This window comes from Amphiprion ocellaris, chromosome 9 (assembly GCF_022539595.1).
Source record: "Amphiprion ocellaris isolate individual 3 ecotype Okinawa chromosome 9, ASM2253959v1, whole genome shotgun sequence".
NCBI classification, from domain to species: domain Eukaryota; kingdom Metazoa; phylum Chordata; class Actinopteri; family Pomacentridae; genus Amphiprion; species Amphiprion ocellaris.
This window is the reverse complement of record NC_072774.1, coordinates 8,787,315-8,814,038: the sequence shown is the minus strand read 5'-3', so window position 1 is coordinate 8,814,038 and position 26,724 is coordinate 8,787,315. Positions and strand designations below refer to the sequence as shown.

The 26,724-nt window shown below is 40.8% G+C and overlaps 1 protein-coding gene across 1 annotated transcript; it reads left to right on the top strand.

Moving 5' to 3' along the window:
• On the top strand, positions 1-26,566 carry st14 (ST14 transmembrane serine protease matriptase). Its single transcript, XM_023283153.3, has 19 exons — positions 1-243; positions 9,442-9,586; positions 10,204-10,364; positions 11,537-11,607; positions 13,103-13,275; positions 13,986-14,021; positions 14,499-14,727; positions 16,065-16,204; positions 17,063-17,166; positions 17,560-17,669; positions 19,006-19,136; positions 19,634-19,738; positions 21,174-21,281; positions 21,627-21,740; positions 22,225-22,344; positions 22,810-22,990; positions 23,787-24,055; positions 24,636-24,772; positions 24,892-26,566. Exons 1-19 carry the CDS (start codon positions 217-219, stop codon positions 25,051-25,053), a joined length of 2,523 nt encoding a protein of 840 aa, XP_023138921.2. The 5' UTR covers positions 1-216; the 3' UTR covers positions 25,054-26,566.
• The last annotated feature ends 158 nt before the right edge of the window (positions 26,567-26,724 follow it).

The following is a 26,724-nucleotide window of genomic DNA, read 5'->3' as shown; positions in this document are numbered from 1 at the left end:
GTGTGTGAGGAAAAGGTCGGTTTCAGGTGTTTAGCGTTCTCAGCCCGATACAGGAAGACGTCCCTGTTACTGTGATTAAACTTCAACACATTTATTATTTTCTGCTGAACAACTTCAGGATTTTGCTGCGCACTTGGATAAAAGGAACAAAGTAAGAAACCACAAACCAAAAGCGCGTTTTGGATACGGGTGGATTCAGTTGGATCCTGGTTGAAGATGCATTCGGCCAGATATGAATACGTCGTAAGTTTGATGACATCTGACACAACAACTCACTTAATCCTAGATTGTTCTAGTTGGTATCACTGGCGGCTTTTAGTTGCGCAAAGACGCACAGTTTAACTGTGTTACCAACGTGTGCTTTGGGCCTAAATCTGCTGCTGACTGCTGTTTTTTTCTGGGTTCATGGGAGGATTAGTTTTACACAAGCACATTTCTCCTCACAGCACCACATTTGGCATTTTATAGGGTTTCTGTTTAGCTTATTGTGATCAGTTTGTCTCTGGGCCTCAGCAACTGAAGGAGTTTCACCCTCTGAATGAATGATTAAACTGCAGCGCCTCTCGAGTGTTCAAAAGTGGTTCTTTGGTGTTTTTCACTGAGACAAAGACAGATTTAATAAAAATTTGCAAGTTTAAAATGTTTGATTTCAGCATGAGTCAAGGAAGTGACCCTTAGTTCCAATCTTGAAAATGGAATGATTATTGGAATAAAGAGCACATTGGAAATGCGGCTAAACAAATCAAGCACTCTCACTTAGCACATTGTGCTTCGTTTCTGTACATATATATATTTTTTATATTATTCTTTAAAAACAGTTATTTCTTTCAGTGCAATGAGTTGAAAGGGGCATCTTCATACTTAGATGTTTGGGGTTTACTGATGTGGGTTTTTCTTGCTGATATTTGGAACCAATATACATTTGTGGTCTTGGCAGTTTGTGAAAATTTAGAACTCCACAAACCCTTGTTTATGTCTCGTTTACATGTTTAACTGAAAGACAACTTGTCAACATTTCCTCTCCAGTGTCACTCGGCTGTTACTCATGATGTGTAACCAGTCAGACAGTGCTGTGGGTGGGTCACTGCTCCAAACCACAGAGGCTGCATCAAAATTAAAGCAGCATTTCAGTGTTTAAAAATTTGTCTAAAGAAAAAACAGTGCCAGTAATATAAAAAAATGCTAATTATTTAATCAGACACTTGGTCACACTGATAGTCTGCTGATCCCTATAGATGCGATTTGCTTATTTACCACTAATGTTTACCTTTTAGGAGACTTCTTCTTATGCAGAGAATGATTCTTTGGGCAGTGTGAAGTATTTGTTTTGTAATCTGTGATTTATATCCAGTTAGACACTCCACTAAGAAGAAGTGATGTGTGTTTCCCCTGCAGGAAGACAGATTTAGGCCTAGAGAGCCTCAGTCAGACATGCAGTGTCAGTATTAGCAGCTGGTAGTGCAAAACTGGTTTTGTGCAAAACTGTTGGGGTATTTTTTTGTGGGCCAAAGATGATTACTAGTTGTCAAGGAGACTAACTGATGTACATTTGCAGTAAAAATTCCAGGTGTCAAAATTTAAAATTAGACAAATGGCAACACCAAATTTTGTTGCGATGCCTTTGTTTATTTTACTTTTCCATATTTCCAACATGTATCCTTCAGTGTTGGTAGACTGGTGCTCATGAAAAGTAACTTATCAAATTAAGCTGTAAGTGAGACTTTGTTTGCAACAACAAAATGATGTCTACAGATAGACAGAGGAATATTGGATCCAATTAATGAAAAAAAAGCAAATCAATTTAATGGTAAATCTGCAATGAACTGCAAAGAGTCTCAAACTGCACAACTGTTTAGCCTGACTTGACTCGTCCACATTCAAACTCTTTCTTAGAATCATTTGTGTATCTAAGAAGCTGTTTATTTAAGATCTGCGGCTGTGTATTATTTCCATTGTACTCCGGCACAGAGGTGTGGTGCAGCATCAGTAGCAGAGCCGCTGGCCTGCATCACATTCGCACTGCTTGGATGAAAGCAATATTTAATTGTCTCAGGCATTTAGGGCTTTTTATAGTGTAACATTTAGCCAGGCTCGTATGTGAAGTGATTATAGGATGTGAAAATTGCCAAAAGCCTGTTTTTGCCTAACCTACAGGTCAGCTTCTCCTGGAACATGCATGCATTATGTAAATATCCATACAGCTCTTGTTATTTCATACTGTAATTCTGTCTTGTTTGAAACTCTCTGGAACATCAGTGGAAGATGTGGGAGGAACAGGAAAAAAAAAGAAAAAAGTGACAGACAGCCAAAGGTGAACTTCTCTCTGCAAAGGGATTCATTAATGGTTACAAGGCTTCGGTCAGCGCTGCTCAAATCCACCGGCCCTACAACCTTTATTTGACAGCTTCATGAAAACAGTGTTGGCTCCTGAGCAAATGCCCAATGTTGTGTACCAATAAATGTACTACTAAGAGTGTGGGTATCAGGGTTCAGGTAGAGCGAAGCGGGTTTTCTTTCAGAATGACATTAATAACGACTTAAAATAGCCTGCAGCTCATCATCAGAATATCTCTGCTGAAGTCTCCCAGTTCATGGATGCCTTTATTGTACTGTATTTACCACAAGTGAACTGCAGAGTGTGTTCTTACATGTTCTCCTGCTTCTGTGGAGATTTAGCAAGATAACATAGCATGGGCGCCTTTTTTCAGGTTGTTCTTTAGAAAGGTGGATGAGATTTCACGATGATAAGCTGCACATCAGTGTGAAATGTTGCAGTATAGTAGTTTAATGAGAAGTTGATATAGATAGCAAACTTATTGACCAGCTTACATCTGCATGAATGCATTCAGTATTTGTGTGATGCTGTAGATACAGGCGTATATATTGCTTTATTGTTGTCATAGCTCAGTGTTGTGCCATTTATCCTTGCAAAATACAAGGTCTGTATGAATTACTGAGGCTTCTGCAAACCTTCTGACACGTTCATGCATTGTTTTGTGCTTGAAATGGGGCTGAACGATTTGGGGAAAATATCGGATTGCGATTTTTCTGACGGATTTTGTGATTTGAGGCTGCGATCTAATTTTTGAAAGTTGAATAATTACTGTTTAATGGATTTAAAATGTGACAAATCATTGCTACATGAGATGCCATCAAAAGTGTGACTTCTGTCACGCAAGGAGGATGGAATTTGGTAAACCAGTGACACAGTTAAAACACTGGGTCAGACGTGCTGCAAAATACACAAAGTGCGGCTTTTGGCAGTTGAACCACAGCATTCATGTAGTTTACGTTCACACTGGGGAGCTATAGAGCGAACAAAACAACCCCAGATAGGTTGAGTCTGCCTGAATTAAATGAACTGTAATTATAGTCTTATTATTTATGAGTCAAATGTCATATATCCTAAATTTGCTAATTGCATTGTTTCAAATTGTGAAAGACCAATGATATGTGTCTAATATTGAGAGGCGACAGCGTGAAATTGTGATTTGCATGTCTGTCCTTGCAGCTAATTTTTAACTACACAGTAACTCGAGCAAGTCAAGTCCAGTTTTCTCTCTTGCCTTCACTCACTTCATCACCGTTAATCACTATTTATATTTGTTGAATTGCTTTATTGCATGTTTCTGTAAAAAAATACCAACAGATATACAAGCTCTAGGACAGAAGAGGATGTAGATGGATATATTATATAATTTTACTTTTAATTTGCTAAAAAAAAAAAAAACACACAAAACTCATCAAAAACGACACCATATGATTCCCCAAAAGCAATAAATCTTGATAGAAATCCCTACTGATCAACAGTGTCCTGCCACACATTGACTTTTGTAATCTTAAAGCTGAGACAGACACTTGTCTTAAATATTACATAAGTGGCCTGAGTGAAACTATTTGGTAAATTGACGTTTCTTCCTTCATAAATACTTGATTGCTCAGACTCTCAGACAATGAGGTCAGTCTTAGATACTGGATCAAATGGGAATTCTGTGATTAATGTAGTCAGTGTGTTCTCTGTTTATGTGGTGACTCAGCAGAGGAGTCAGTAAATAATTCTTCAGGCAAGGCCACGCTGCTTTTCTTTTTGTGTTTCGGCCCACATTTCAAAAGCAGTCACGTTGATACAGAGCAACAAGAGTGAAGTCGCTGCTAAAGCCTCTTATTATTGACTCCCAGTGTTTCCTCTATAATTGTTTTCCAGCAGAGGTGGCAGGGGGTAATTTTTGGGATTTGTTCCGCGTCCGTCCCTGTTGGTCTTAGTTTTGCCTGCAGTGCTAGAAGTGGTTGCAGCATCATTTTTGTTCATATTTGGTTACTTGGCCATAATTAAAGGGCTACTTCTATGCCCTTAGGCCTTTGTTATCTAGATTATAATGTTTAATTTCCCATTTTATCATCGCTGTGGTGGTAATGTTCTGACATTACTAAATGAAACACTGGGCTCCATTAATGTTACGTTCCAATTAACATTCGACAAAGCGGATTTAATCTTGAACAATGTTGAACAGTTATATTCAGTTTTATATAGATTTTATATTCACTTTATGAGCCCTCTTTGGCTTGTCTGAATCTTTAGGTACAAAGTATGCCAGTGGGCACAACCTTAAGTATTACAATTCCTTCAATCATTTTCCAGCAGATGCTGTACGGGGATGATTTGTTGACTTATTTACTCCCAGCCTGGTACCTAGTTCCACTTTCCACATATGCCACAAGGCCACTCTTCCTCATATGCCGTCCCCTGGGAGGGCCTGCAGCACACAGTAATAGGCCAACTGCTAAATATCTGCTTGGGGTTACTGTCGGGTCAGAGATGTGTGTAGGAGTTTGTTCACCGATAGTTATGACACTGCTGAAGCCTGAATTGCACTGATGGGCTGTTTGTATTTGATTGGCCCTTTTGGTCGCAGCACGGAGGCATATGAGAGCTTCATAAATTGGAATGCTATCAATTTTACAACGTCTGTTTGCAGGTCTTGGACGAATACAATGGTATATGTGTAAATTTAAAAAAAGCCTTTTGTGACTCCACAGGAAGCTGCGTAAATTGTGAAGTGGACGTAGCAGCTTGAGGCTACTTTAGCTGTTACTATGGCAACACAATAAATCTTAATTGTGTGTAATACGTCCTCCAGAGTTGGACGAGGAAGATAAATGCATAGAATGAATGTCAGTGCTTTTGCTACTTTGATTTTGAGCATTTTTTTAAACTGTCCGCTGTGAATGCAGCAGGGTTATAGCAGTGCAAAGCTATATGGGAGGAGCTGAACCGTACTTGAGCCCTAAAGAAACTGTGACACTGCATGATTGTGGATGTTCCTTCTCCTGCAGAAGGTGTTCAAAATATGCTGACAAACTACACAAGCAGGTGCAGCAATATGAACTACCACAATAATCATTGTAGGACTAAGTTAAATGCAACAACTTAGCTCAGAACTTGGACTTTCAATACTGCAACTGTTGCGTCAATTGCTTATATCCACGTTTTAAATGGATAAAAAATAGGTACACTATAGATTATTGAGCTACACCTGAGCGACCAAATAAACAAGTCTGAAAAAACAATCGCATCTTGCTTACTTGCTGCTCACAGCCAGTAAAGAAGGAGGATTAAAGGATCAATAGTGCTGTTGCTGCTGTTCTAAAATAAAGCATGATCGGACAGGCTGATTGGCCGAGATAAGAAAATAATAAGTGTGTGAAATGTAGAACCCCACAGGCCTTATTTTCTTTCTTCTTTTTTTTTAAACTCCAGACATCTTGATTTGACACAGTTGAAAAAGTAGCGGTGTTACTAATAGCATTAGTGATGGCTTTGTTTTACGCAAGTGTCCTTGTAAGCTGTGACTGTGAGTCAGCAGGCACATTAACCAGCAGGATCCTGAAACTGAAGCAGCTAAATGGAATTCATTTAGCCGTCGTTTGATTATTTACACCTGTGCTTTTCCTGCTGTGAAATTAGAGAGCTTTGCCCCATGATCATTGTCACTACAGTTAGCATAACATATATGAGTTTACCCTAAAAGTTTACCCGTTTGGCTGTGGAAAAACTGTCACCTGCTTCAGTCAGAATCACGGTTCACATTTGGCACATTAGGTAAGTGAGGTATGGTGGCATTTCACTAAAGATTTTCAAAAACAAAAGGTGAAAATTGGAATCAGAGGGAGGCTAAGTTTGTTGTAGGAGGTACTCTGGATTCTGCAGCCTCCACACCAACTGAGGTGGAAACACTGTAGAAGATAAAGTTATGATTCTAATCTCTGCAAGCATGGACTCACAGACTTTGAGCTACATTCCTGTTAAGTGCATGAAACTTGGTATTTGTCCCACTGTCAACTCTTGGACTTTTCGATGCTATTATGCACTACTTTTCGGCATCTGTGTATCTGCAGATTTTTCTAAGGGACCTGCCCATGGTTCGTTATCGTCAGATGTGATATTTTCCAAATATTGGTATTTTTATGCAATCAATTTCTGATGAAATACGCCAGTCTAAAAGTGTGCAGCATTGTCTCAGCTGCAGCCACTGTGGTCTCAAGCAATGTCCTGCTCATCTGATTGGTGACATGCCGCCAAGTAATAGCCAATCAGAATCGCAGGATAGAAGCTCTCTTTTAAACAAGCATGTGTAAAACATAAATAAACAAAGGCATTTCTGTTAAGTTTTCTGTTTATTATTTTAAATTTTCACACCAAGGTTTCCATTTTTTGCTACAAATGTATATTTAATCTAAATATTGGTCATCGATGTCGTTGATTACTAACATTTTGTACAGCATTTAGTATGAATAGAAAGTAAAATTTTGCATCGTCCATCAAGACACCATATGGGTCGACGCCTAGTTTGTAGTGAAATTTGTGATGTTTAAATGTGCTTGTGTTACACAGATGAAGCATGTATGTTATAAGGGACAGCATCTGCTTACTCACAATTGTGGTTATTTATTGCATGTTTGCAGAGTTGTTTGCATTTTCAGTCAAATCTCTGCATAGGATTTACAGAAGTTCATGGCTTTCTTGACTCATAGTAGCTTCAGAAAATGTAGAAAACCTGTCATGTCACTTTGTTTACAATGGCGATGCGTTGTTCCCAAGCAACATGTGCTGTGTGTACCATTCCTGCTTTTTTTTCTACTATCTCCAGCCCTCATACGCTCACATACTACACCTGAAATGTCGGCTCCTTCTTCCAGGGTTTAGAGTTTAAGCCTCAGGGTGGAGATCGGGTTTGGGCCAGTGGGGAAGAAAAAAAAAGTTAATTTGTGTGCATACATCATGTACAGTTTGGGGACTGACAGAACTGAGTCATAAACCAGTTTCACTCAGTGTTTTTCCTCTGTGGCTGTGATGCTGATCAGTTCAAGCAAATGTTGTGACCACTTCAGACTAGATGAGTTAAGGAAATGTTGAAAATAGTAAGTTTAAACTGCTCCTTTACTGTTTATATTAGTGAGTACAGTCATCAGATAAGTCAGTTAAAATAGAAATAATTAGGTGCCAGCACCTCAAAGTATAAGAAACAGTTGATATTTGATGTGTTGAAGTAACACTGTAACAGCTCACTGCTTGTGGGCGAGTGGTTCTTTTTTTTTTTCTTTTTTTTTTTTCTGACCACACCTCACACTGCACAACTTGTTACTTGACAGACTGGTTCGACTGTGTAGAAATACTCCGTTGCAACAGACTTCAAAATCCCTCACTTTTTTTATATTTAACAGCAAAGTTGCAGTCCCGATTGTTTTTCTTGTCAAACATTAACACTTCTGTTTAGTTTGTGTCAGCGTGCTGGGGCTTTTTCTGTTGATTGACGGATCACTACCCATTTAATGAAGGCATTGCTCATTTAGCTGGTGTTTTAAAAAATGCTACACAGCGTTTTTTGTTTTTTTTTTTTTTAAAAATGGGATAATATTTCTTTCTACTAGTGAAGAATGTAATATGAAAAGTATGTAATGGTTTTATTAGGCTGTGATCAGGGTGACTGATAGAAAGAGACCCCGGAGCACTTGCTGACCCCATATCTAATGATTCCCCTCATTCGGGCCCATGATTGCTGTTACAGATTCCAATTAGAAAGCATGTGTGGAAGCCCGAGCTGGGCAAGAATAGGCCTTAATTGCCATGAGTTATCATCTAGACTCATGTAATTGAGCCCCCATCTTAAGGGGCAGCACATCTGACAAATTGATTTAATACCAAAGTGATTCTCCATCCCTAATGGCACTCAGGCTTCTTCGCTCATGGGCTGCCGGCACTGAATTCATTGTGTGTTGATTACTAAGCGGCCGCAAACCTTTCTCTCAGTCCACCCACTTGAGAGAGCTCAACAACACGAACACACACGCGCAGTATTGACGGACACACACAGCCTAGAGCACAATGCCTGTGTTCCCTACAAGGTTAGCGCTTCGTTATCGTTCAGTTTCTGAAACGCACAGACAGCGTGTATACATGGAGTGTGGCCCAGCTAATTGTGTCATAGTGCAGCAGGTCAGAGATGTTTTCCGATCAAAGTTTTAGCAAGTTTAGATGCTGACAAAGGGACAGTGATGTATTTATCATTTCTGTTGTGTCTGATTAGTGCAGTTGTTTCCCTGATATTCTTTATAGGCAGTTCCACATTCTATAATTTTATACAAATACTTATTTGGGATTTCATCTGATTATAGGTAAAATAATGACTTCTGACTTGGACTGCAACTAATTTTCATTGTTGATTAATCTGTTGATTGTTTACTATGTTAATCAGTTAGTTGTTTGACCTCAAAAAGATCAAAAAATGGTGACAAATGTTCATTTTTTTTTAAAGCAGGAAAAACAGGATGAAAAGGATCTTATTGTGTCCACAAGCCAAAGATATTCATCATTCATATCATAGAGGATTAAAGAAATCGGATAATATTTACATTTAAGGAGCTCAAATCAGAGGATTTAGACGTTTTTCTTTATAAAAAAAAATATTCAGAGAGATTATTGGAATACTAGTATAACTGGTGAATGATATAATAGTAGCACTACTTGTGACTACCTTTCAAAAAAACACATTTATTATATATGTTTTGATTAGATTGTATTAGATTAAATTAGATTAGAATAGGTAGATTAGATTGAATTTTGTCTTTGCACAGACCACAAGTACAAATACAACAAAACCCAACAATCCTTCGTTTCCAGTTTACTACCTTGCAATGTTTATTTACACTGAATGAGGATGAAACTGTTACATTGCCATTACATATGCACAAAATTTGATTTCCTCTGTTGAAATATACTGTCAGTGACACACTTCCTCAAGAATCTTTTGGGAATCAGTTTCAAGTTTGGAGTTAAACTAAAGAATTCCCTGCAGTTCACATTGTCCATGTTTCTGCATCCAGATCAGGATGTACTTGCTTTATCTTTGGTGACTCTCTTTTTTTGCTTTTTTCCTGCCCCAGGATAGAAATGGCCATCATGAGCGGATGGACTTCCAAACCAGCACAGAGAAGACATCAAAGCGGAAGACCGGCATCCTGATCGGTGTTCTTCTGGCGCTTCTCATCCTCGCAGCTGTTGCAGCGTTTCTCATTTGGTTTTTTATCTGTACGTAGTGAAATCTTTCCATTTAAATCATCCAGGCTTGACGTTGAATATACAGGACTACGCTTTTAAATGTTGGGTAAATTAGGCATGAAGATGGTTAGCACATGTTGGACATTCTCTGGACATTTCTGTGCATACATTAAAGCTTCACATATTTGGAATGCTAGCATCACTTGCTGCCAAGACAGGCATAAACTCAAACGTGCATCATTTACACTCACTGTGAAGGCTCAGCTCTTTGATATGAGAGTGTAAGAGTGGCTTGTTTGGACTTTGTAATTTCCCATTAGTGTTAGCCTATTTGACAGCTCCGACGTTCTCCTTTAATAATGCAAAAGAGAAAAATGTCACCGAGTCCATGGCACAGCCTTTCTTGTCATTTACACACACACACACACGGATAAAAAGGCCTCTGAAGTCTTGATAAACACCATCTTGATTCAACTGGCCGTTTTAATTGCTCTCAGAAGCAAACTGTCTTCTCAGTGTGAGACTGCACTGTACAACTCCAGAGCGTCCTTCAAGGCCCGTTGAAAAGTTTCCTCTTTCATCGCAAGGCAGCCATCTAATAGCATTTTGCTGATCAAACACTTAACTCTCATCTGCCTCTCTCCTAGTTAAAGATGCTGATTCAGAAGCCACTATTAGTCAGCATCTTATCCCTACAAGATGTGTCTTCAGCGGCCATATGAAGCTGGCTGACGTGTCGTACGACCAGAAACTGGAGGACACCAACAGCAAACAGTTCCAGGATTTGGCGGGAAAACTGCAGGGAGCTGTGAGTGTGACGCCCCAAAGATGTTTTTCCTATTTTTGTCTCTCCCTCTCTCAGTCACATTCATTGTTAGTGTTAACTATTTTACACACAGTATTACACTCCTCTCTTGTTAAGGATTAGCTCCAAATGCTGTTTTGCCGCTATGGAAATGCTTTTTAAATGTTTCCTTTCCAGTGCATGGTAAATGCTGAAGGCACATTTAGCGTGGGTGGAATAAAACGCTGTCGCATTCCCTTAGTAATTCCCTCAACAGCATCTCCTATTATTGGAGGCAGTGGAGATGTTTGTAGCACCACTTAGGAGCATGTTGATAACAAAAAAGCCTTCGCTCAAACCCATCAAGCACACACTTTCTCAGTGAAAAGCTACATAAGTGAGGGTGTGAGGTGAGAATTAGAGTGGAAGTGGTGGTGGGAATATTAGATGACTAGACAATTAGGGGGAAAGCTTTGTGGTGTACAAGGCTGGCACTTGCATGTAACAAAAAAGCAGCTTTTAAAGAATAATTGCAGATATAGGTTACCTTTTACAAGACAGGTGCGACTTGTGGAGTACGGCTTCAAGTAAACAATGCCTCGGAGGTAAAAGTGTCATGCTTAAGGAATTAACTTCTACAGTCTAGCATCACCTGTCTGTGGAAGCCTGAAAAATTGTACTCCTTTGTTGTTTCTCCTGGATGGGTTTTATATTTGCTGGTTCAAACCTTGAAAAGGGTCATTTTTAATCGGGTCTTGATGTTTTATCTTATGATAATCAGCCACATTGTTCTGTAAAATCTCAATAGCAGCTTTTATCACCAACTGTGCAAATGAAACTCTGTCGTCTTCTGCGTTCTGTTTTGATGTTACCTTGGGGGGAGACTCAGTCAGGACTCACAGTCTGTGTGCTGTATCCCTCACAGTTTTCCTCTGAAGTTGGTTAACACACTGTGAGTTTAACATATGGCGGGTTCCTGCGTTTAAGACCACAAAGTGTGACTGCAGCCTTTTTTTCATTTCCGCCGTGCAGTCCGCAGCTCACTGCAGCTGAGGGCAAGACAGTTAATTGAGGATCGCGCTTTCACGGAAGGCGGTTTTTATGTTAACATGCTAATTTATACGTTGTCTGTAGGCACACAAACAGAAAACCTCGTACACGCTCTGTTCGGTAAAAAATACGTTTTCTCCACACAGCTGAAGGAAAACTACAAGAGAGATTCGCTCCTCGAACAATACTACACTACATCTGTGGTCACTGCATTCAGGTACCGTTGACGTCTTGAGCTTCACAGCTTTAATTCCTTTGCATGCTTGATGTAACTTAAAAAAAAACTTGACACCAAACGTTGCACCGATCTCTTAAGAGTTATTTGAGGTTTGTTGAATTTCCTTGCATAACAAACTCATATGGGACTTGTGACCACACCCAGATATGTGTGTCTTATTGCACTGTTGTGAAAAATGAGTCAACAGTTGAAGTAAATCACAACAGCTCACGCCTTATTGCAGAAGGGTTGTACTACGAAGCAAGATTAATGAGTAAGTGAGGTATTTTGAGCCCATAGTCAGAGTTTTCAACCTGCTTGATCACCATAGTAACTGATACTGCACAGCTACCCTGCCCTGGAAGAAGTTTGGGTCAGAATTTCACATTTGAATCAACTGTAAGAAGCACCACCATTTCACAAAATGCCATCCTAACTATATTTTCTCTGAGTGAAACGGATTCTCCATTAAAGGATTACATTATATTTGCAAGCCTGTTACATTAGTAATCCTACTAAATGAAACCATCAAATTACAGGAGGCCAACTGTATGAATCACACTGCAACACTAATTGCATGCATTTAGTTCATAATGCATAAAAAAGTTTCTGTGCTTGGTCCTGATTTGCAGCCAAGTTCATTTTTACCCTGCTGGCATTTCAGCTAATACAACATGGATTAGAACATTGATCAGTCTGTTGGTATTTAACACAGAAGATATCAATCAATCACCTTAGTTTCACTTTGATTTGGACAAAAATTATAGGGATTTCCACATATCCTCCATTATGAGACGGTGTCAGACCTAAAATACTTAAAGTTTAGGAGTTCAATGGTGCGGCTGTCTTGTTAGAAATAATATTAACAATTTTATCTTCTCGCTGTAAGGCGAAAGTGCTAACCACTACGCCACTGTGCAGCCCACACAGATTTTTCAATCTTAAATAAACTTAATGATTCACAATTTAAAAATCGTAGTTAAAAATAGCAGAATACCAAAATAAATTCAGGTATAGTTCTTTGCTGTCCATTATAATGGCCTGTTTCTCTTGACTGAGGTAGACAGCACGTCGGCCCATTATGTGAAGAAGAAAAATCAAATAATCTGTCAAATTCCTAGTATGAAAGTGCTGCAGCACCCAGTGAAGAAAACCTGGTTTACAAATAAACTTGATCACCACCACTGTGCCACTCTGATTGGGGGTTTTAGGTTTTGCTAACAGCTAACCCATAAAAAGCATTGCCTTGTTGAACTTGCTTCATAATACACCCTTTTGTATTACATTGTATGTGAACAGACCATGCGGCTATTCCTCAATGGCAGCACTGACAGTATTTCATGGTTAAAGCTGAGTCAGTTTGACTTTTCCTTAATAATCCAAATCACACGTCCCGCTAAATTTTGCTTGGTCTTGAACATTAAAGCTTGTTAGTGACTGGTTTCTCTTCGCCTCTCCATGTTCTCCATGCTTTTCTCACCTCTCCCTGCACCAGCGAGGGCGTGAAAGCTTATTACTGGTCCCAGTTTGATATTCCAGCCAGCGACCAGGAGATCGTACCAGAGTTCTCAGAGGAGCGGGTGCTGGAGGCTCTGGAGGTGGGCTTTCAAGAGAAGCGTCGCACAGCGAGTCGCAGCGATGTCAAGATCACCGACGTCACCGCCACACGTAGGTACCACCGAGGCCAGGTGGGTCGGGGCACTAAAGAGGCCAAAAGATGGGCACAAGTGTGTGTTTGCTGCAGCTGTCTCCAGAATATGACATTCAGCAATCAACAAAGATAAAGCCATGCGAATACACAACCGAATAAGGTCATTGTCATCTCCTATCAGCATTGGTATTCTCTTTGCTTTCTACTTGTATTATAGGGGCTCGCTCTGACTTGTGCTGATAAGATGATGACAGATAAGCCAGACCTCTCAGCTTGTGCTGCATCTGAGATTGCACATTTTATGCTGTTTGGATCTCCTAATGATATTAACTGGGCCCTGGCCTGGCTTGAGACAGCCATTTTTCTTCCTTCTGTCTTCTCAGCATTCACATCGCATTTGTCCACATCCTGGCCACCAGCCAAGCACTGGCCCTGTGACTCAGTGGTTTTGGTCCTCTTTAAAATGATTTCTGTGGGTATGATTTGATGTTTCTGTCCCAGATAGTTAGACAGAGATGTATGGCTTGCTGCTGTAGGGCAAGGTGAGATGGAGCAGAAAGAGCTACACACCATCACCAGTTCCCTTAACCGCAGGGAAATGGAACAGAAAATGTGCAACCCAAATATTTTAGGCTCATGCATCAAATTCTATCAGCCTCACAACTTTGGTGACCCATTCTTACCTTTCCTCCTGTTTCTCTGTCACCCCACCCCTCTCTGTCTCCAGTCACAGATCCTCGCATGGCCAGGAACCCCAGAGCCAGTGAGTACAGCATGTCCCATTTCAATCACTCGCAGTTGTAATTTTCCAGCTGGCTAGATGGTCACCCTCCTGCCAGTCTGTAACGAATGGCTGGCCTGGCCGGTACTGTACATGTCCTGCTCTAGTCAGAGATTGAGAACCCCGAATCAGGCCAGTACAAGTCACTCTCTATGCCTGCCGGTTTCCTTTGACACTGTCTGGTGATTTACAACCTTGAGATGATTAGACTCTATTACATTACATTACCATAGTAGCTGTGCTGTCCTTACATGAATACATCTTTGCACAAGAAGAGCATAAAAGATCATGATTACAGTGTGTTGTAGATGTGCTCATTTGTAACGTAATGCCTTTGCTTTGGATAATTAATATGTTAATATGTCATGTGTTGATGACATTTCAATTTGTCGGATATAATGTACTGTTTCCTAGTTCCATATGCACACTGTACGATATAATCAATGTTACCATTCCCAGAGGAGTGTTTCTTCCGACTGGAAGCAACTGAAAATGGGCAGAACTTGACGTCTCCGGGGTACCCTGTAGCCTACCCTTGCAAGTCTCGGTGTCAGTGGCAAATCAGGGCCTCGGAGAACAACGCCATATCTGTCAAGTTCCATTCTTTCCACATCGAGGATGACTGCTCCGACGACTTTGTCTCCATCTTTGACTCCTTGAGCCCAGATGACTCCCAGGCCATCACGCAGTAAGTAGGGCTGCGAACATCCCGAGGGTTTGGGACACATGTCAGCGTGGTAATAATGAAGCTCTGTTTAAGTAAAATGCTGATGGATGGATCAGATTTCGCCATTATAATATTTACCAGCTGCATGCCGTGCAGCTTTCATTGCGCTGATGCCCGCGAGAGTAATTTCATTTATTAAATTGATTCATTTTGCTACACTGCATCAAATTGTGACACAAATCACATTCTCATTTTGCCCTAAAACTTGATAGCGGGGATTGTTTGATAGGCCTCAACCAACATTTGTCTCATTTATTTCGCCTTGAAGATCAGAGAGAGGGGAAATACAGTTCTGCGTGATTCCCAGAAGACAACCACTAGGAATCACTTTGTATTTGACTGAAATGTTGCAGAGAGATGTAGGAATAAAAGCTGTTTTGATGTGGGTGGAACATGTTCCATTTCGTTCCATTCACTGGGTTTGTGTTTACAACGTTCTGTCTCTTTTCTTTTTTCTCTTTTTTCTTTCTTTCTAAAGCCTTTAGCGCTACGCGTCCCATTTATTGTCAGCTTTTGAGACCTCTGTGAGATTGAGTTGGCTCAAAAAGACCTCTCTTTTCAAATCTGTTAAAGGTGCCACCCTGAATCCTGCTACACCACTGTGTGTAATTGCACTTTGTCAATGGGGGATGGGCATGATTCTATAACTACAGGCTCCTGAATGCAACATCAGTTGTAGCTGCAGGCAGTTTCAAACTCAGAAACCATTGCCAAACAAATATGCGTTACCAAGCGATGCATAAAATTTTTATAATGCTATTGAGCGATCAGCTTTATCCAAGGTGACATGGGGTTTATGAGAGCCATAATATAATACTCTATAATGACATTATTCTACTGGAGGTAGATGTATTGCTGCTCTTGCAGCGTCATTCACACCTCCATGGCTCTGCCGCCAGCAGTGCTGAAACTTTTTGCTAATGTACCTAATGTTTGACTTTGAAACTCCGCCTAAGCAATTTCTGTCTAGTGCTGGCCCATCTCTCCTTATTTATCTCTTTCTCTGCTTCTCACTGCTTATATATTGATTTCTTTCAAAATTATTTTTCTCTTGAACCTTTTTACATTTGTTTGCTGTATTGGTGTTTTAGTGCTTGTGACTAAAAAAAGAATTACAGCTGTATTTGAGTTCTCTAAGTGCTGCAGATACTTAGGGAGGATTCAGGAAATGCATCAGGTATTCAGCGAATGCTTCACGGTTGTGTTTGCTACAGTTTGTTATAAACACCCTTCTCTGATTCCACAGTTGTACCTGGTGTGTTTACCACCATGCTTGACTGATCACTGTTCTCTCATAGTCAGTGTGGTAAGAGGCCTCCCTCCAACCCCCTGGAGGTGGTGTCATCCGGCAACATCATGCTGATTAACTTTATTACTGACACTGATGTCAGCCATCCCGGCTTTGTGGCAGAGTATAAAGCCATCCCTCTGATGAACGGTAATTTAATGCCATTTGACACTGCTTCATTCATCTACAGCTACATTCTGTATTATATCTACTGTTCATTTTGATTTGTTTAATATGGTTTAGGCTTTATATTTAACCCTCTGTACTCCAAAGCCCATCAGCGGGTTTGAAAGACACATCTTTTTTTTTTTTTTTTTTTTTTTTTTTAATAGCTGAAATGACACCTTTTTTCAGAACCAGAAACTGTGAAAACAGTCCTTGCACTAATCATGTGTGGCATGCAATTCGCGAGGAAAATTAACCGAATCTTGACTTAAAATTTGGATATCTCATTCTCCGGTCTTATTTTAAAAATAAATCTTTTGCACTAACAAGATTCTGTGAAAAAAACAAAACTTATGCACTCATCAGTACATCTGAGAAGCCATTAGTGACTCATTTGCGACTGACCAGCACGTGACAAAAATTGCAAGAGGTGCTTACACAGAGCAGAGAAACAAATATAACATTTATGTAGTGAAATATCTATAAAATCTAGTCACCATTTTTCCAGTATTAGTAACACGTGGGGACACATGTTGATTAGATTTTTTTAGTTTCTTATTTTGTAATATAAATAAAGAAATTCAACTATATGTTTTTATGATTTATGGCATTCCAACTGTCACAATGTACAGAGGACATTTTTAAGTTCTCTTTACTTCTGGCTATGGTTGTGCTGTTTCCATAGAGGTGCAGGACTTTTTCATTGCAGTGACCATGAGCACACACCGGGAAAAAAGTTACTACACCCATGAAACTGCTTGAGGTTCAGAGGGTTAAATCCATTACAAATTACAATATATAACATGTATGCAACAATGTGAACATGCGACCTGTTTGTTGCAGTTAAAAAGTGCGGTGAAGTCCTCTCTAACAACAGCGGAGTCCTCACCTCCCCGCTTCACCCCAGCTTCTATCCTCCTGCTGTGGACTGCAAGTGGACCATCAAGGTTTGCAACACTACTTCTCTGCCCGGCCCCCCTCCCTCTGTCTGAACCCCTCCACCCTCCTCCTCCTCCGCCATCCTTAGCCTGCCATGAGAGGAATGCTGAGGCAGCAGTACAGAAGCCAAGCTGTTCAGTACCTCTTCTATCTTCATCTGTCAGACTGCTGTTGCTGCTGCAGCTCTAGCTGAGCTGCAGTGTTTTGTGTGTTGCTTTTTGTTTGTTGGTGTGTATATGTCGTGCGACCCGCAGCCTGCTTTAATGTGTTGCAGCTTGCGTTCACGTGCTATAGACGTGTTGTCGTGGGTGTGTGCTTGCGTCTGTGTGTGTAGATGGAGGAGTGACATGCATGGCAAATAAGGTTGTTAGGAACCCATCACCTGTTCTTCTGTGCTATAGGTCCCTGCTGGGATGAAGGTGCGGCTGAAGTTCACCACGTTCCGCATGAAAGAGCCTGGGGTGGACGTCCGTGTGTGTCACAAAGATTATGTGGAAATTATGGGAACCAAGTAAGACTTATTTTCATGACATGACATGTTTGGAAGCAACATGTTCTTGTTTGGTTTACTTGTCTGATTGTATGCATTAAAGGAAAATTCCAGTTTTGTACTTTTTGGTTCTTTTTCAAAAAGAATTGTGGCATTCAGTCGGTTATCAGTAAATAAAATCATTGTTTTCAGCATGTTGAAACACTGAAAAGAAGTCAGACTGGGTAAGAAACATGAGAAATCAAACAACTAGTCATAGTGGCTTTGAAAAAACCTTCAGGTTAGCTGTAAATATGGACGAACCATTCGTGTCCTGAGGAGAGGTGCTGAAGCTCAGGGTTTGTTCCAACACCCATAATACCATACTATAGAGTATACTGTTATTATTAGTAGTTTCAAGATTTGGCCTGCCCCAAATGCCTGGTGTGTCCAGTGCAGTATGCAAAAAATACCAGGATGTCCAACCACATTTGATCTCATTTTACATTATCCAAGCCAACGTGCTTTTCTTGCATTCTGACCCACAAGCGCACAACAGGTGATTTCACACTGCAGGCTGTGACGGATATATGAGCAAAAGGGTCAAAGTTTAAGGTGCATTATTATGACAAAGTAGTATGTCTTAATTGTATGCATTCTATGTGGAGCACTATACACTTTGGTAAGGGATGCTTTAGTGCTTACTGCAAGAAAAACGGGGGAAAATGGCCATGTCCTTAACTGCCTAACTTTAAGCCTTAATACGATTTAAACAGATAGGTAACATAATAATTCATAGTTGTCAAAAACAATCAAATTAGCTGTAGAGAGCAAAGCTGTTCTTTTGTACCATTCTATAAACATGTTCATCCTTGCTGTAATGTTGGACATTTTAACATTGAGGTCAATGGGGATTGATTCGTTTTTGTAGTCAACCTCAAGTGGCTGTTAGAGGAAGTGCAATTTTTCCACATCTCTGCATTGGCTTCATTTTTAAGCCCCAGACGTTGCCACTCAGGCCAAATTTTCCTGCGAGAGGAGACTAAAACATCTCCTGAAACCTCCATCACAATTTAAATGCCAACTTCTCAACATTGACCAGCTGCATTCATCATTCTTATTCCTGTACACAATTTTCCTGAACAATTACTGACTTTTAAGGTGCTCTCACTTTCACTTTTTATCTTCAAATATAAATATTGTAAAGGATCTAATCTGTTGGTGTGTTTGCAACTTGTCTGGCTGCTCATGCTTTTTTATCTTGTTGTGATGCAGCCGGTTCCCTAATCCTCTAATCCTAATTGCTTTGTCATCATAGCTGCTAGAAACTACAAAAATAAAACTGAACTTTGCTTTTAACATTGGTCTTGTCTCTCAGGTATTGTGGAGAAATGTCCACTTTGTCTGTGACCAGTACCACCAATACACTAGACGTGATGTTCCACTCCGATGAGTCTGACACTGACAAGGGCTTCAGAGCAGAGTTCAGCGCCTACGATCCCAAAAACCGTGAGTTAAGTCTTGTCTCTCACCCAAATTTACACGATGCTTGGAAAGATGGATGAAATGTTACAGTGTGACAGTGACACTCTTAGCCTGCCATTATATAGCAAGATGGGGGAGTAACTGTTGTCTGAACGACTGGAGGATGGTGACTGACTGACAGTCAAATGGAGCTGTTTAGTGATGGAAGCTTAGAAACTGCTGCAGTGAAACTCAAGAGCTAGACTAATCACCAGAGAGCTTGTTTACTCGGTCTATTTTATTTGCCACTGTCAGTCAGGAGCATGCCACTTTCAATACCCTCTGCTCTTTATATCGTCTCCCAGTTTGACCAAAATGGATTTATAATTGCTCCTATCGCCAGGGACAAGCATTGGCAACATGACGGATGTTGTGAACATACTGTCACTGTCACTCCCTCTCGCTCAATTTGTCACCATCGTCTCTGTCCTTTTTTTTCTCCCCTCCGTTCACTCTCCCTCTTCTGTGTGTTATGTACGCAGCTTGCCCCTCAAAGTTTGCCTGCAACTCTGGCATTTGCATCGGAAAAGAACTGCAGTGTGATGGTTGGAACGACTGCGGCGATATGAGCGATGAGATGAAGTGCAGTAAGTTCCCTCATGGACTAGCTACACTTTTCTGGCTTTTCATCCTAGAACAGATTTCTTATCCTTTTTTCCCTATGTCCACTCTCTCATCTCCATAAAGGAAGAGTTTGACATTTTGCAAAATACTCCTACTTGCTTTCTTGTAGAGAGTTAGATGAGAAGATTGGTACCACTGACATGTATCTGTGTCTGTGTTTTTTTTTTATATGCTTGAAGATACATTATCGTGAAATAAGCAGTAGACACCAGGGCTGAGTAATTCCATTTTGAACCAAGGACCATCTTTAAAACACAGATTCAGACAGCCAAGCTCTCAAACGTTAGAAACCAAAGGAAGCAATAGTGTTCGCTTGCTGAGTGGGGCTTTCTGCATCCTTATTCTTCTTCAGAATCAGTTTAAGCAGAGTTGTGGATGAGCTGGTGTGCTTGAGCTGCAGCAAGAAGCAGTGGGGTTGGTTGGAGCATAGGACTGTCGATTATTTGTGTCAGAAGATGTTTAAAATGTCCATCAGTGCTTCCCAAAGCCCAAGATGACGTCCCCAAATGTCTTGTCCTGTCCACAAAATCAAATATATTCAGTTTACTGTCACAGAGGATTAAATAAATGAGAAAATGTTAAATTGCAGAAAGCTGGAATCAAAAAATGTTTGCCTGTGTTCCTTAATAAGTTGCTCAAAGTGATTAATCAATTATCCAAATAGTTGATGATTAACCATTGGGCTAATCATTGTAGCTCTAGTGGAGCAAGAGACTTAATAGATCAGCACATTGCAATGAATGTATTGAAGCATATTTGTGGAGAAAAAAACATGAAAATATGCAGCTTTGATGCACAGAGATGAGTTTTTAGGGGTTTAATCAATAATTTTAAAAATAGCCAACAGCCCATTAGCTTAGTGTAGCAAAACAAATGGAAACAGAGGGAAATACCCAGCCTGCATCTGTCCAAAGATATCTGGAGGGTAAAGATCCCAAGCCGTGGGTTCATTGGACAGTGTATGTCTTGTCTTCACAGTGATACGACTGTATTCCAGAAAAATACTCAGCGCTAATGACCAAGTTCTAACCAGAACTTGTCTTTTTACAATTAGTTTTTTGTACTTTTTGTACCATTTAATGCACTATAAAAACATATAACATACACTAAGCTGTAGCGGTATTGATAGGAAGGTATGGCTGAATCCAGACAGAACCGACGTAGCTGTTTCCATCTTCCAGGTATTGATCCTCTCACCTAACTCTCTGCAAGAGCGAGTGGATATTTCTCAAGCTGTCAAACTATTTCTTTAGTGCCCCAACTTTTACCTCTCTGTAATTACTGTATCTTAGGGCCCTCTGGTACACAGTATGTCTAGTGACTTGTGTTACTTTTTCAAATCCCTCATATGTGCATCTTTTTGAGTTTCATTGTCTAATTTGACTTCTGTTGCTTCAGAGTGTGCAAAGGACCAGTTTGCTTGCGGAAATGGTCTGTGCAAACCGAAACTCTGGGAGTGCGATAGTGTCAACGACTGCGGCGACTGGAGCGACGAGACACGATGCAGTGAGTATCCCCATCTCTTGAAGCGCTCTTCAGGGGATACAAAACCACTATTTAATGCTATGCTGATTGCGCTAACATTAAAGTCACATCACCGCTAATGCAGTGGTCACTAACTCCTGGGCTGTGTACGGTCATTATTTTATCAGTAATGGAGTTTTGTTTGGATGGAGCAAATTGGGTGAGGCTTCAGACGCTGTGATACATGCAAGAAGAATGGAGACAGATGCTAGTGTCTCCTGTGGCTGCAGCACTAATGTCCTTCAGAAGCTTATTGGATTGTCTCCTTGTTCAACTTTGTCTTTATTTTATTATAATTTCATCATCACTTTGCTTGGCTGCCTCCAGGTTGCGAGGAGAATGAGTGGCGCTGTGGGGACGGGCTTTGTATGCCCCAGGATGTTGTGTGCGACGGTCAGAGGGACTGTGTAGACGGAAGCGACGAGGCCACTTGTAAAACCTGTAAGTGGCAACGCTCATTCTCTTCCCGGCACTCTCGAAAATCCCCAACAGAGTGATTTTTAAGAATGTTACACAAACCATTAAGTAATTAACCTTCATCCACAGCTCAGTCTTGCTGTAGGTTTAACAAAGATGTTGCTCTAAAGACTTCATTCTTAACTCTGAGTATTTTTCATTGCACTGTGTTTTTTCTCTCTTTCTTTCATTTCCTCCTACTCTCTGCTTCACTCTTTATCAATTTCCCTTTCACTCACTCACAGACACACACAGAGGGCACACTTGCGTTTCCTTTTGATTTTCACTTCTGTGAATAAAGAGGGATATTAGACCTCAACCCCAATCAATACGCCCAATCAATGCAATCTGCTCCTCAATCACTCTGCATTGTGCATTCAAGCCTCACTTTGAAGCCTCGCTGATTGCCCAGTATTTTACTGGTTAAAAACGTGTTTTCATTCTGGGACCTGTCTCCATCCCACTGCAGCTACGGGCATCTGCTCCGACTACAGCTTCAAGTGCGCCAACGAAGAATGTGTCAACAAGGTGAACGCCGAATGCGACCGCGTCAACGACTGCGCCGATAAGTCGGACGAGACCGGCTGCGGTAAGACAGGTTTTAATCTCTTTGTCTCGTACAAAATTCAGCTTTTTAAAAATTGCTGAAAGTGGACCTAATCTCGTCACTGCCATTCAAACTAGATTATAAGAGCTGGGTTGAGCTGCACGTTGGGCTGTCTGTTAGAAAAGAGCCTCAGGCCTTGACTGCTTTATTTATTTCATTCTTCTTTGAAAGCAGCTCTTGTCATATCTGAAGTTTTTGTTTTTTCCTGCATTTAAGCCTCGGGGTGTGTCTGTATTTTTTTTTCTTTTTTTTGTTTTTTATGATCAGTTAATACGCCAGCGTGCCTTATTAGGATTCCAAAGAGTCGTCATAACATTCACAGCCAAGGCCGGCGTCACGATAGCTTCAAGTTGACTTAATCTCACTCTCTGATTTTTCTCTCTGATCATTCTGTTGCCAGTCTCACCTAGGATTTTGCACTCCATTATGTTCACTGTTAAATTACAGATTGTGGCACCAGGCCTTACAAGCTGAACCGCATTGTGGGAGGACAGAACGCTGAGCTCGGGGAGTGGCCCTGGCAGGTCAGCCTGCACTTCCTGACCTATGGCCATGTTTGCGGTGCCTCGATCATCTCTGACACATGGCTCCTTTCGGCTGCTCACTGCTTTGTCACAAACGATCCAGTGTGAGTCACAGATCTGTAGCACTCATACATACAGAATGTTATTTTCTATGTAGCACATCCCCACTTTGGACTTTATTAAGCAATATTCACATGAAGTCAGCTGAAAAAGTAAAAACTGTGCACAATGGAGCTGTATTTTTATGCAAATCAGAAGCATTGCCCCTGATGATACTCTTCAGAATAAGACAGTGGTAGTAGTGCAGGTTATGTACATCTTATACAGGAGAGCATGGAGCGGTATTCATCACGGTACCCTGTAGGTGGTGCACTAACCATTCTGTTCAACCTGATTCACTTCTATTATGATTGAGCAGGGAATGTGTTCATTATCACATATTCACAGTCACTGTTGATATTTGCTGTCTAAAATGCTGGTATTTAAATTTATTCACATATTTCTTCATCATAGGGTATAAGTAATTTGTTTTGCATACTTTTGCACATCATTATTTGTAATATCATGTAAATAGAATGGATTCCACTGCTATAATGCTGGGATAAATACATTTTATAAAGCGTATAATGCTCAATTTTTGTTCAGACTCTTAGAGAGTTTGCTAATTTTGGTGTTACATCGACTTACTTTATATTCAGAGCAGTTGTGTTGCTGCTAACTTGACAGAACAACAACAAAAATGATAAATGCATGAATTATAAACGCAGCACATGTTGCAGGCCGGCTGTGCTGTCTTGTGTTAGATTGCACATATGCTCATGGTATTGTAACCACCCGTGCTGCTTCTTGCATGTAAATAAACCAAACCCTTTGCTCCATAATGCTGCTGCACCACCACAGGAACCATATTGCATCCAACTGGCAAACCTACAGTGGAATGCATGACCAATACAAGCAGGATGATGTACAGCGCCGCCCATTGAAGAGGATCATCTCCCACCCGGATTACAACCGGATGACCTTTGACTATGACATTGCACTGCTGGAGCTCAGCGAGCCACTGAAGTTCACCGACACCATCCGACCCATCTGCCTACCCGCTCCCTCCCACGTCTTCCCTGCAGGCATGTCGTGCTGGGTCACAGGCTGGGGTGCGCTCCGAGAAGGAGGTATTATGCTTGAATTGGAGATTCTGGGCAGAAGTGTAGTCGCTCTTAGTGTTTTTTTCACTGTAGCTAATTATTATGATTACTACAACTTTGAATATTTATACTGGTATTCTTCAATTGTGTGTGACACACTCTACATTGTGTTTCTCCTTTTTGCATATCCAACTCGCTTCGAAATTAAGACATCCCGCTCCTCCCACATCCTTCCCACAGAGACCTACTCTTCTTTGTCCTTCATCTTCATCTTACCCCCGTCTGCCTTCTTCCCTTCATCTCTTCCTCATTTCATCCAGTCTTCTCCCCTTCCTTTAATGTCCCTCCCATTTCTTTATCTCTCCCATCATGACATACTTCTCCTCCACTTCATCCTGCCTACCTTTTCTCTCATCTTTTTCTAATCTGTTCTATTCAATTAAGCCTTCTTCCATATCCATCTATCAACACAGTTGTCAGGCTCCTCTGGGAAGCCTCTTAAACCTTCATTAGCTAGCATTAATCCAGCCTATTAACACCTTTGATGTTAGCGAAGAACACAGAGGTCACTTGGCAGAGTGCTGACCCCTTTGTCCTCGTATTGCAGGTCAAAAGGCACGGATTCTACAGAAGGCACAAGTGAAAATCATCAATGACACTGTATGTAATACGGTCACCGAAGGCCAAGTCACTTCCAGGATGCTCTGCAGCGGGTTCCTGGCTGGAGGAGTCGACGCATGCCAGGTGAGATGGTACAAAAAAGAGAAGGCGCCGATACAGATGGGCTTTCACACCCGTGTAATTATCGTGCTCTCACATCCGAACCCAATCTCATAACCATTCTCCCCGACCGTGCTCACCAGGGAGACTCCGGAGGCCCCCTGGTGTGCTTCGAGGAGAGTGGGAAGTGGTTTCAGGTCGGCATTGTGAGCTGGGGTGAGGGCTGCGCTCGTCGCTACAAGCCCGGAGTCTACACCAGGCTTACCAAGCTACGAGCCTGGATCAAGAAGGAGACGAAGATTTGAGGATGTTGTGAGAAACGGGGAAGGGATGCAGAGCGGGGAACATCATAGTGCTAAAAATAATGGAGATGGAACATTTTGGGTCTGATTCGGGACAAAGTCTCTCTGAGATTCTATTCATTTAGCAGCAGGCTGAGGATCCTGTTGCATAGACTCAGCTACTCATATGAATGACTTAAGCACTTTATTTGGTTGCCAACCTGCTCCTGAGCTCCTCCCACTCACACTTACACATTTACAAGAACACCACACTGACTTACACTTTGAATAGTTTTTACAGGAATTCATCAGCACAGTGTCTTTTATCCCCCTCAATCCATAACAATATACCCTCAGTACAAATAATGAAATATGTATAGATTGGGAGTCATTTTCCCTCTGTTTTTCTCTTTTCAGATTTTAGTGTGTTTCTGAGTACAGCCTCATTCCCTGAAAATGTTATTGTGTTTTTAAGCCTTAGTATTATATATTTCTAAACTGATGAGAGCCTTCATCGTCTTGCTGCAGTGAATGTTGCACATTGCCAATAGGCTCATGCAGTAAATGGTTATGAATGTAGGGGTTTTACATAATAATTGAATTTTTGATGAAAAGCTGAAAGAACAACAACAAAAAAAGATAAAAAGAATCAACATCCATGTTGAAGCATTTTTCTTATCATGCTCAAATGAGTGAAACCCGGAAGCTGCCTGGAAGGTAGAAAAATGCCTTAATCAATCTAAAAGCCCACAGTTTTCTTTGGAAAATGGCCAGCAGTAAAATATACCAGATTTTTTGTAAGTGGGCTTAAAACATGCAAAAACCACCAGCTTGGTCCTTGAAGAATGAGACTGGAGTGATTCGTAAGTTGTTTCTGATTTGAACAGGCGTCCTCGATCAGTGTTTCTGTTTTACATTTACAGATGCTTACTAGCCTTGGCTGGTCTGTGAATTATTTGCCAAAATGTTATATTCAGAGGGGGAGAATGAGGATGAGGTCCAGCTGGCCTTTGCGCAGGTCTCTAGTTAAGCTCAGGGTGATTGGGCTCTTCAATCACAGCCGCTGCTCAGAGTCGATGTAAATCAGTGGGGTTTTGACGAGTTGCCAGAGCAATGCAATCCATTCTTATCCCCATTAGGGTTTCCTCTCTTTGGTCACGACCAACTTAATCAACTTCAGCTTAAACAACGTATTTGACTGGATGGTTTATTTTACTCCATTTGTCTGACACCTATTCTGGAACTAATATATCTCGAGTAAGCACACCAAAGATTTGCTGAAGTATTATTTATTGAAGTGGGAGAAATTATTGTTGAAGACATAGCTCAGCTGGTTGTTTTTATTAATTCTGTTAGAGTAAATGTGTATTTTTCACAAAAGTAGGCAGAGGTCTCAACTTTTATATAGATATTTTCATCATGCGCTCGGACTGATTCGGATTACGGACTTACTTTACATCCTTTCTTTGTTTGAGTGTTTTTTTTTTTTATATGAAAGCATCATGATAATAAACATCTTTTATCTGATTCCACAGTACCTAATTGCATTACCTGTATCATTTGTCTTTGACAGGGTCTTGTTTTGTATTATGTTGTGCATAATAAATGCACGTCTTGGGAGACCTTGTCCCTTCTCACAGTAGAATTGTAATGAGCATGTACTTCTCCTCCCTGTTGTGAGCAGTGTGCCTACCT